The sequence below is a fragment of the Hippoglossus hippoglossus genome, chromosome 7 (assembly GCF_009819705.1).
Source record: "Hippoglossus hippoglossus isolate fHipHip1 chromosome 7, fHipHip1.pri, whole genome shotgun sequence".
Classification (NCBI taxonomy): domain Eukaryota; kingdom Metazoa; phylum Chordata; class Actinopteri; order Pleuronectiformes; family Pleuronectidae; genus Hippoglossus; species Hippoglossus hippoglossus.
In genome coordinates, this window is record NC_047157.1 from 5466404 (window position 1) to 5478508 (window position 12105).

General features: G+C 40.8%; 1 protein-coding gene across 1 annotated transcript; it reads left to right on the top strand.

The window, feature by feature from the left end:
• The first annotated feature begins 623 nt into the window (after window positions 1-623).
• On the top strand, window positions 624-8392 carry si:ch211-220i18.4 (SRSF protein kinase 3). The gene is made up of 12 exons (XM_034591220.1): window positions 624-1043; window positions 2131-2234; window positions 3202-3310; window positions 3939-4026; window positions 4213-4300; window positions 4532-4638; window positions 5304-5472; window positions 5836-5912; window positions 6708-6815; window positions 7458-7527; window positions 7704-7796; window positions 8158-8392. Exons 1-12 carry the CDS (start codon window positions 997-999, stop codon window positions 8340-8342), a joined length of 1245 nt encoding a protein of 414 aa, XP_034447111.1. The 5' UTR covers window positions 624-996; the 3' UTR covers window positions 8343-8392.
• The last annotated feature ends 3713 nt before the right edge of the window (window positions 8393-12105 follow it).

Genomic DNA, 12105 nt, shown 5'->3' on the forward strand with positions numbered 1-12105 from the left:
CTCTCTCTCTCTCTCTATACTTGTTTCTTTATTACCCAGCAGCCCACTTTCCTATGTGCTATCTAAAGAATGTGGGACATGTCAGAGAGGGAGTGTTAACAGTGAGGTTTTGACTATGGAAAGAATGGCAGTTTCTTGAGCATGGGCTATAAATATACATTTTGATAGATTGACTGACACACATACACACAAACACACACATAGAAGCACGATGGAGGTTAAAGCAGGCGTATATCAAGATCCACATATTTCTTATTTCACTAAACTCTTTTTGAAGCTCTTGAAGTAAACTAAGGGTTTCAGGTTATAGTAAACACATAAATACTTATAATCACATTCACACCTCATCATGGGTGACATGCCCATGAAAACCTTTATTGTGATACTTTATATTGTGGTGGAAGACAGGGATCATTCCTGAGCCAGGTTTAGTCATCTCTGATCCCAGTGGCCTGAAGGCAAACTCCCCATGAGACGAGGGGGGAGAAGAGGTTCAGCAGCTGTCGCTCCTTCACCTCCTCGATCCGTTTGGCCTCACGCGGCACTCCTCTCATCTTTAGCCCCTCTGCTCTCTGCTGTGGCTCTCCCACAGCAAGTGAGAAGCCGAAATGGAGGAAGAGCACTACAGATAGAGGGAAACAGTGAGCTTCAGGTCGACTCAGACCAGGAGTGAATCACACAGCAGAGCAGGTAGAGGCCTGACAGGCAGTCAGTTAGGAGGCTGCTGGGGATTTCCATGTTTAGATCCTGCTGACTGCTAGTGCTGCTGTTCCCAGTCTCCTGAGAGATCGAGCCGGACCCCTCCCCCTTATTCCTCTAACCTGCTCAACTGTTTTCAAGTGGACAACATTAAAAGGTGCTGCAGCTTCATACACTGCTGCTACTGCATTTGTTTCTCTCCTCACTTTGAGATTTGATCTCTGCAGACGACACATATCCTCCTCTGTTTAACTCTAGATACCAGCTCTCTGCAGACTGTATCTGCTGAAACACACCATGCAGAGGAGTCCCCACTCAGCTGATACAGCTGCTCAGCAGCAAAGGTGAGTAATAGACTTCCTTTTTCTATTTTTAATTGAAACTACTGCAGTGTCTGTTCTTAACCTGCCTGTTTGGGATGTGCTGTCCTCTCGTCCTGTGTTAATGCTCCAAAGCTACAGTTTAAGAATTTTATATTCAATGTGTTTCATAAAATGAAACAGAATTCTCTTCATTACCGTTCATTTGTGTGATTTATACATAAGTTTTAATGATTTACTGAACTGCTGTTATTTTTGTTTTTTCAATTTCAGAAGTCAATTAAGCAACCGACACAATCACCAGACCCAAGTTCACTTTTCTTTCCAAACTAAAAGCTCTGTTAATCAATTTGATGAAAAGCTTTGCAACAAATCAAAGATCCTTTTAGTTTTAAGACAAATTCCCAAACAGGAAGTGATTCTATGAGCCGTTAACAAGACTCAAAATGAAGGAGACAGTTTTTCTTGCTTATTCAATGTTTTATTGCCGCCTTATATTCTTGCTTGATCTCATCAGAATGCCCAGAAACATTTTTCTTTAATCCCCAAGGCCACAGCGATGCATATCACAGCAGTTAAGTTTAGCAAAGCAGTGCACAAATAGAACCAGCAATATTTTAGGCATCATGGAGGTAACTTAAATGGTAGTTTAGAGTTTGATAAGTCTTCATATTAGAGGTTTTACAGTGATCTGAAAACAAACGTAACCTTACGTCAAACTCCCAAGTGTGTCCCTCCAGCCAAACAGAAATCTGTATTTTCAGACATGACGTGGTGCAAACTTTCTCAGTCCATTCATTATCCAAGCAGCTGGGTTGCATAGTTATCAGGTTGCAAGAGGACATACTGCAAAATGATTTCGAGCTGAGTCAGAAATAGTGCAACTTCCGACGCTGCTTGCGTGCTCTTGTCCAGGCAGCAGGACAAGTTTCCATGGCAGGTTGAGTCTATGGGAAACTCTAAAAGTAGTTCAACTCTCCCAGCTGCCCCCAGCAACTCAACACTGACACACACTCACATGCACTTGCTGTACAGGCAGTTAAACTAAAGACTAGAACCAAGGTTTTCATGTGACATGCCTGTGCGCGTGTGTGTGTGTGTGTGTGTGTAGGAGTGAAGCTGGGTCATCTAATAGTTTCAAAGCCCTTGGATGCCATGAGCAGCTGGACCCCAAGGACAGCCTGGACTCCGAGGACCCCAGAGAATACTGTTATGGTACGGCAGAGTCTCTCAGCTCACTCCATCATCTGCAGATGTGTTCATTTGCTGCTGCCAGCATCGCCGCGTTTTCACCTTTTACACGCAGCCTCTCCGTCCCTTTAGAGCAGCTCGCACTGAGTCGAGCTGCTCTACACCATCAGTGTAGAGTATCCAGTGGTATGAATGAAGCAACTGCAGCTGTACACCTCTACATTCTACGGCATATATGACATGTCAGACATATCAATTTGTTGTTACATTGCAATCCAAAGAGTTGTAAAAGAAATAATCATATTACTTTGTTTTACTATGAGAGTCTTTGGTCAGCTGCAAAATTGTACTACACTGTAGTACTACAATACATATGTACTACTTTGTACTGCAATGTGGTACATATTTCTTTAATCTGAGGTGTAAATGCCTCTTAATGCATGCAACTCGCGCACACCTTCAGGTCACTTAAGCCAGCGATATCTTTTTTTTTCCTTTTTTCTCCATTCTGACCTCAGTCTCTGCGTGCGTACCCCTTAAAGGCAGATACGTTGCTGAGTATATGATACCACAGACACCTAACACAATAATAAATCACAAACGATCTTATATCATGCTCAATTTTAATAGAAATTGAGACTCAACTTCGAGATCTCCCGCAATTCCCAGGACATGGCGCTGGTCCAGGTGTGTCATGCTGGCTGGGGGGAAACTAATATGGACTCACGCATCATTTTTTTCCGTGTCCCGCTGGCAGATTTGAATGTCTCACTCACCACAGATACGTTACTGTTTAGAGGAAGTTGAAGAACTCTTCAAGCCCAGAAAAACACCAAATTAAAAAAAGAGTATGATGAAAAGGTTTTACATTTCAGTCACATAGAGAAACACCCTGTTGTCAAAGTTAAAGCTAATTAAACAGACTCATATTGACATCAAAATAATTTTGCCTTGTTTATTATTCTATTTCGGCTGTGTCTCGTCTCCTCAGGTGGGTACCACCCTGTCCAGATCGGCGACACCCTCAACAGAAGGTATCAGGTGGTGTCTAAGCTCGGCTGGGGCTATTTCTCCACTGTCTGGATGTGTCTGGACCTCAGGTACGGTTATTAAGTTTACTTTTAGGGCTGAGGACAGGGGCTGTATCCAATCGTATATCTCACTTTCTTTTTCATTTAGAAAAATAAATACTTAATGTGGGGAATGGTACTTATGTTTTATTTTAATTTGGCAACCTTTTATGTACTACTAAAAACAAAGAAGAAAAAATAAAATTGCATCATATCGTATTGCATCACATCTTACAATAACATATGGAGTCATACCATATCAAAACGTATCATATTGTACCTTAGCGTAACATATGTTGTATCATATTGTATCCTATTGTTCAGTACAGTAACATATTGTATTGTATCATACTGTACCGTATTGTATAGTCTTGATAACATATCATAAATCGTATCATACCGTATCAAATCATATCGTACCATGACATATGGCATTGTGACATGTTGTATCTACCATAGTGTATCGTATTGTATCAGATTGTATCATACATAACAACCCCCTTACCTTTTCTAACCTCCTTTCATCCTCCTTTTTTCTTATGAAAGATTTTAAGACGATCAAGATGTAAAACATGTTTGTATGACTCTACATCACAGCTCCTCTTGGATTCAGCAGAGTGGACGGTTCTGTATTCTGATGTGGTGTCTATGTCAGCAGGCTTGGTCGACACGTAGCTGTGAAGGTGCTGAAGAGCGGAGCAGGCTTCACCCAGGCGGGACAGGATGAGCTGGCTCTCCTACGATATGTAAGTGACCTTGTGTTTCTCCACCCTAACACATCTTTCTCGTTAACTCCCTCTCTGCTTTTCTTTCATGCCAATAACTCACCTTCTGCTCCTCCTCATTTTCCTACCATCTTACCCTCTGTATTTCTCCCTATTCTTCTTCATTGTCTTCCTCATCTTCCTCTCTCTCCTCCTCTCTGTCATCAGGCCTGTGGTCCTTCGAGCTGTCATCCCTCCAGGCCAAGGATAGTTCAGCTGCTCGATGACTTCAAGCTGGCTGGGGTCAACGGGATCCGTATCCTTTTTACAGCCTGTCATTTCTAAACCTGACACCGAGTGCTGAGGAGCTGTAATGCGTGGAGGTGTGTGCTTGTGTACAGTAAACGTGTGTCTACAGTATACGCAAGCATTAAGTAAATGTATCTAGTAAAACATGTATCTCTGCATGTTTGCTCTCTGATACATTACAGTATTACATCATACAGTGGTTTGGTTTGTATTTCTGATCTTAACACCTGGTGGTTAGACATGTGCCTGGTGCTGGAGCTTCTGGGGCCTGACCTGAGATGCTGGCAGCTATGTTTTGGGGATCCAGGACTGTCACGACTGTGGGTCAAACAAATTCTTACTCAGGTAAAGTGCAAGAGTTGTTAACAAAAGTAAAAGCATCCCCAATGAAATTATTATCCGATTGGCAGCGGGACGTTAATCATACCGAGAGGATGCTGCATTTCACTGAAAGGAGTGGATCTATTTTGGGATGTTGGTTGTTTGTAAATCAAGTAAATATAATAAAATGCAGAAGAACCACTTAGCTGCAGTTGATTAAATCTTTCATAACTTAGAATTAAATCCAAATACCAAAGATAAATTTCATAAATTGTACTACATTTTGTAAAATACAGTAATTAGCATTTTTACCACGGGTTAGATAATGGCTGCTGCACATTAGAGGATAAATGGGCCAATTTGAGACCAGATTTTCCCTTTCAGACATTCACTGTAGTCCTTTCCGACAGGGGGTCAATCGGTGCTGATTATCTGCCCAAATAATCCTTAAGTGTGAGGGGTTTACAAAATAATAATTACAAAACCTCCCCTATGTCTTTTCGCGTCAGTAAGAAAACCGCATCAGCGAGAGAGAGCGAGCTGACCGGGAAGCGTCATCAACCGGATGTTGTGTACTTGGTCTCACGTCTTCAGCAGCCCTTAGCAGATTGATAACCCTGTTGTGTCTGTATACTTAATATGAAACTACAGAAGGAAACATCACGATAGCCATTCTGTGTTTTCACTAGGTTCTGCAAGGCCTGGACTACCTGCACACTCGGTGTAAAATCATCCACACTGACATCAAGCCAGAGAACATCATGCTGTGCCTGGAGGTGCAGTCTCACAACGTACCAGCAGGGGCCAGTAGCTCCTCCTCTCTACTGACTGGGAACGAGTCTTCCTCCAAGTCAACAGGCACAGTTGGTTTTGTTGTTGCTACAAGTGCTGGAGACTTTAAGAGCAAATTCTCTGGTTTTAATTTTGAGCTGCACGAGTTTTCATCAAATATGTTTACAAAGCAGAGTACACAGTTGCTTTATTCCAATGTAATGGTGTTTAATAAACAATATGTGCTGGGTATAGTACTAAGGTGTTGGGTATATTGTAAATGTTAGGTCTAAATACATTAGTTAGATATAAGAAAATGTTTCTCAGAATAATTTGACCTGTACTCAAGCAAAGACATATCAGAGATGAACTAATAGTTGAATGTGGAACAAAACATTTCCTCTTGGACTGAATAAGATGTTGTACTATATGATTTATTGTTTCTTTCAGAGAAGGAGCCTGTGAACCCTTCCACTTTGAAGGAAATTAAAGTGAAGATTGCTGACCTGGGCAGCTCCTGCTGGGTGGTCAGTAGCTCTATACTTTACATACGGCCACTGTAAAGCTTGATATATCACATTAGCCCAGTGCTAATAGTGGGTGATAGTTTTGTTTTGTTTGTTTGTTTGTTTGTATGTTGAATAGAAGAGTCCATCTCTTTGGTCCTACTCAAATAACCTAAATATGAGAACAAAATTTAAGTAAAAATTCAAGTATATTTTTTTAAAAATGCATTAAAGTATAATTTGAAAACAATGTGACACAAGCCAGGTTTCAAATGTAAAGCAAAATTTAACCAATCATTGAGAAAATGCAGATTGATTTGCATTTCTCTCTCATAATGTTATTTGATCGAGAATATTACCTGAATCTGCAGCTTCCTTCAGCTTTTACCCATCCAGCTAAACCTTCCTGTTCTGGTTCACTCTCACTGCTCTCATAGCTTTGTCTTTATCTGCAACTGGAAGCTGTTCTCAGAACAAAGAGGATGGAAACCATTGCAATTATTTTAGGTAGCTGTCAATGAGAAAAGCACAGAAAAAAACAACAGTTATAGAAATCTCTGTAAAAATTCTGTGTACAATTAGGACCTCATTGCTTATGGTGAGAAGGTGAAGAAACGCTGGTGGATTTAAGCAATGCCACTTGATTCCACTGGGGTGGTTTTGCAGTGACCACAGCGTTCACCTACATGTTCAGAATACACTGTTTCATATGCTTATGCTCTCTAAAGCTAGAAACCCAGATATGTTGCACATTAAAATGAAAGACTACAATTTATCTTTTTTTCCTGCTCTATCTTTCTTTCTTTCTTGACCCAGTACAAACATTTCTGTGAAGAAATCCAGACGCGACAGTATCGCTCACTAGAGGTTTTACTGGGATCTGAGTATGGTCCACCTGCTGACATCTGGAGTGTTGCCTGCACGGTGAGGGAAAAACCATGCAAAGACTGTCTCTGCAACAATGAAGCCTGATTAAGTAAACTCTAACTTTATACAGTACTTAAATATTTTTAAATTTTTGCTTTGATTCGTAGTTTTTTATGAGATCAAAACGAATTAGCATAATCTGCAAACAGCAATAGCTCTAATATTTTGGAGAGCTTACATTTACAAAATAAACAAATATGGACCTAACACTGAGCCTTGAAGTACCCCGTATTTCACCTTTTCTAATTGAAAAGAACACTAGCTTCTTAAATAGGTTTCAATTGTTTTATAACAGTTGAGGTGAAGTAAATGTAATGACTGACCAGGGTGTGGTGTCAAAATTAAGGTTTTCATATCTGCAGGAATTATTATGTTATGAGCATGAAAAAAAAAACGTATAGAAAAGTTTCGACACGTTTATTAGGAGTCACCCTCTGGGAATCATGAATGTTGATATGGAAGAAAAAAGTGGTGGAGTAACTGAATCCTGTAGTCTAAACTTTGTGATACAGATTGCAACAGTTGGTGTCAAAAACAAACAAAAAGTGGAGTCAACAGTCATGGTTGAGATCGTTCCTCTTTATAGATGTTTACTTGGCCACAGATCTAACCTGTTCATTTTCTCTTGCATTCTCTCAGGCCTTTGAGTTTGTCACTGGAGACTCGCTGTTTGAACCCAAAGCCTGCGAGTCCATTTCCCTGGAGGAAGGTAAACTCTATTACAGTGTACTGACATTAACATAAGTGTGACAAGTACTGGCACGGGATTAAATGAGATTACACTGTAGCTGCATTGTAATTGCTTAGCAGTGCATGCTTGTGTGTAGTGTAGCATTAAGTGTCTTGAGCTTTCATGTGTGTGTTTGTTCTCTACGTCCTTCTCAGACCACATAGCCCAGATCACGGAGCTCCTGGGTAAAATCCCACCAGCTGTTGCCTTGTCGGGCAAATACTCAGCAGATTACTTCGGGCGCAGAGGTGAGACTCCTACTTAATTTGGACTTGGTTAGGTTGTATGACTCCACTTACCTTCTTCACTGCACATCAGTTTATAGTTACCTGCGCAAGGGAGGTCATGTTTTCACCCCTGTCTGTTTGTTTGTTGGGTTGTTTGTGAGGACGCTTACCAGAGAAACTATAAAACAGATTTTGATGAAACTTGGTAGAAAGATGTGGTATAGGTCAAGAAAGAACCAATTAAAATTTGGTGCAGCTCCAGACAAGGGGCAGGTCCAGGATGGTTTTAAAAAAAATATTTTCACTGTTTTCTCTGGGACTAATTAATGGATCTTGAGGGAAAAAATCCAAATACTGTGACACCAAATATTTTCCCGACCAGGTGACCTGCGTCGTGTCGGTCCGCTGAGGCTCTGGAGCCTTTATGAGGTTCTCGTGGAAAAATACCATTTCCGGTTGGAGGAGGCCCGTGGTTTCTCTGAATTCCTTCTTCCCATGTTGGATTATCATCCCGAAAAGAGGGCCACTGCTGCACAGTGCCTTCACCACCCCTGGCTGACCTCCTGATAGCCCAGTGGAAGGCCATCATGTGGGCCTCATCCCCATCCACAGTCCTCACAGCCAGATGCTGTCAAGAGCAAGAACTGGATAGTTTTAGGGCACCATTGAATGTTTAGAAGACACTTTGTCCGTTGCTTTGGTATATTAATTCCTGCTGTTGTCCTTACTAAGCACCAGGGAAGGAATAATAATAAGGAATAAGGAATAAGATTCTCCTCTCCAGTGAAGCCCTGCTACGCACTATACTTATAGATCTTTTCTTGTTGTTTATTGTTGGACCTTATTGAGTCCAATAAGTAGAAGCTCTTATGACACTGTGAGCCAGTGTGAGAATGTCAGTTTGATGCAAACCTTGAGTGCAGCTACTGTATTATTCAGTCAAATTGAATGTCATCAAAATAATTAGAGAATGACACTGTGATTAGATTTGTTTTTTTTGTTTATCTTTTGTAAAGTGTAATAAACAGCTTTAATGAATATATACAGAATAATTGCAGCGCAGGTAGAAGTCTATTGTAAATCTATTTTATTGATATGAACCCAGATCAAAAATGTTGTTAGTGAAAACATTTTTATTAGAGGGATTTAAAATGTGTGCAAGCACAAACTAAGGCTGTCATAATAAATACTTCCTCAGAATGTTTTATTTAAGAAAATAAAGTATCACTAAATATTCCGTAAAGGGATAAAGGATCAAACATGTTGTGTCAGGGCGCCTCCTGCTGCCTTAAGAACAAAACTCCTGATCATATTTGAAACCTGATTGAAGCTGAAGAGATCAAAATGTTTTCTGGTCTGTTTTGTGCTCCTCTTATTTTCTCTCATGCAGAAAACCGTTATCTTCCGTGTCTCTTGCTCCAATAATCAATGGGGAGGAATCCTTCACTCTGTTTTAAATATTTAATGCTGCACTTAACAAAAGTTTCATGTAAACAATGGATGAAATGACAGTGTTGTGAGAGGTGGTCACTCAATCCATACAGAGATGTTTAAGCCCTTAGGCTGGTGCTGACTAACACGTTAAAAAATAAAAACGACTTTATGGAAAACGTTGCCCACTCTTGAAGTAGTTGACTCACTACTCATTATGTCCAATTAGCCTTTAATAGCAGGCAATATAAAGTTCAGGCTATTGGTAACATTAGCCTCTTTAATATGAACATGGTTCACCTCCATGTTCATGACCACGCTTTTGTTCATACAGTATGAGATTCACATCGTAACTGTGCTGCTGCTCATGTTTACTCTCTTCATCAGGGTGTGAATTTCAGATCTGATAAAATGATCATCATCAGACCAAAATTGTGTTGTGCTTTGCCATGCCACACTTTACTGTGCCGACCTTTGAATTATTCACAAAAACACTTGAGACATGAAGAAAATGAATAAAACATTGTCATCCAAGAAATCTACAAAAGATGGCACTCTAATCCTAAGACCATAAGAATCAAATAATGATTTGACTTGTCATCATTTAAACATATTACAAAAATATCATTAAGGTAATTATGTCCAAAAGTCACGTACATATTGTAGATCATACATTATCCACATATTTAAATCATTTAAAGTTAGATGTCCCAGTGTGTCATCCTATCCAGCTGTAGGCTCGGCACACCACCAGTGGGTTTTCTTTATAAACGAATGTGTAACTGCACTGCGTACTGACCCGACGACACTTCTTAGGCCACGAGGTGGGCTTCATCGGCCTGGAGGGCACAAGGAGAGGAGAGGAGGAGAGGAGGAGAGGAGGAGAGGAGGGGACGAGGAGAGTAGAGGCGAGATATCCATGAGAACCTTCAAATGCCCACAGGCAATGCTTTATATAACCCAAATCAATTATTATGACCTGATTTGAATAGTCTACTCACGCAAAGCAGTAGAATCCAGCGTCATGACAGAAGCACTTGTCACAGCCTCGGCGGAAAGATTCTCCTGGTTTGTAGAACTTGTCTTTGTTTGAGCAGATGCCTGTGGACAAAATGAAATGAGCGATACAGTTTCTCCAAGCTTTCTTCTCCACTTCACCTGCTCGGTGAATATGTAAGTCTTTTATATTGAATCCCTGCAGAGGCTATAAATGTCCGTCCCTCTGGCAGAATACATAAAGCCCTGGTGCAAGAGGTCAGGCACATTAATGGCTAAATCTATCATCCACAGCCAGTTCTCCTCCCATTCCTGCAGGCTGAGCTTTCCTCATGGGGCAGTTCTGTCACCTTGAGGAGGGGATCAATAGGAACACACTGATCTGCTGTGGGGAGCCCCACAGGGCTGAATGCAAGGTCAGGGTATACAGGACAGAGTCCGTGGTCAGCCAGTTTGGGTCGGTTTAGTGGCTGAAGGTATAAGTCACAATGCAAGTGTTGATATATGCTCTCTAGGCAAAACGAGCAACCCAGGGGCCAGGGTGTGGAAGTGATTCGGAGAGATAATTTTGCAGAGAAACAGAACTAATTCTTACCTTTTTTGTGGTATAGAGATGCTTCTGAGCATCTGCTGTTCAACAGAAGGATGAGGGACAAGCAGACAGCAAACACCAGCGACAGAGAGCATCCGTGAATGTTACTCACTGAATGCAACATGGTGAAAAAAAAAAAATGAAAGACACAATGGTCAAGTCTTCCAGCCTGCTTTTTCAATCTCTGTCTCTGGATTTAAAAATGTGATGGTTTCGTCACTTTGAATCTTGCGTGGATGTCAAGTCAAATCCAGTAATATCCTTGTGATCGCCCAGTAGATCGTAGTAGGCTAATATTTATAGTCTCACATCTTTACTGGGCAGAAAGAAAAGAAGAGGAAAAAAAAAAAGAGTCCACATGTTTTGTTCTTTGGTTTCTCTCCGGCGTCCAACTTTTGTTTCGGAGCGAGGTGTGTTTGGAGTTTGGCTGTGTACCCATGCATCACTAAATATTACCTTTGGGCCTCACTCGCTGTGTAAGGCAGCGTGGGTGCTCCAAACGGACGACCGATTGGTTCAGCGCTGGCCTCAAACCAGCTGCACTTTTTTAGATTTCTGTAGCTTTGTGTCTGTGTCCGTCAGAAACCAACCTTCATTTTAACTGTTTCTCTTGAACACACTGTACACATGTTCCCCTTCCTCTCTGTCTATTACGACTAAAGATAAACCTTTTAAAGCTGAACCTTTTATTACTGGTGACACTGTCAAAGTACTAGAGCAGTTTTGCTCTAAACACTCCTATTTGGAATGGGCTGTTTGCTTGGCCTGTGGTAATACTGGTTGCATATGATCAACCAGATTATGTGTTTTTAAAGTCAATGTTTTTCATAAAATGAAACTCAATTCGCTTTATTACTGTTCATGTGTGGTTTATACATACGTCTTTCATATTTCAGAGATATGCAAAACAATTGGAACAATCTTCATACCAAAGTTCACAACTTTTCAAAATAAAAGCTCTGTAATTCCACTCGATTTAAGCATTGCAGCAACAATGAATATATGCTTTTATTTCGTAGACAATTTCCTAAAGAGAAAGTGATTTTATGAATGTGGTTGCCATGACATCAGCTCTCAGAACACCTGTGAATGTCTGTCTCAGTCTGATATGGTGAAATGAAAATTATGAAATTATCAAAATGATCTGGCAGGACATTATTTCTGACTTTTGGAATGCTGGCCGCCAGTTGCCGTCCACTGATGTAGTTTATCCGAGGACGTAAAAGGAGACATTTTCAACTCAGTCCACAGACTGACTGATAGTACGCTGTCCAGGCCTCACTGACTGCAAGGCACTGTTTTTATTAAATT

Excerpts from the sequence above, each read along its gene's own strand:
- si:ch211-220i18.4 (XM_034591220.1), top strand. The coding sequence starts at position 997 with ATGCAGAGGAGTCCCCACTCAGCTGATACAGCTGCTCAGCAGCAAAG. Across the intron at positions 2,235-3,201 it reads CCCCAGAGAATACTGTTATG|GTGGGTACCACCCTGTCCAG; the intron begins GTACGGCAGAGT and ends TCGTCTCCTCAG. Across the intron at positions 4,027-4,212 it reads AGCTGGCTCTCCTACGATAT|GCCTGTGGTCCTTCGAGCTG; the intron begins GTAAGTGACCTT and ends CTCTGTCATCAG.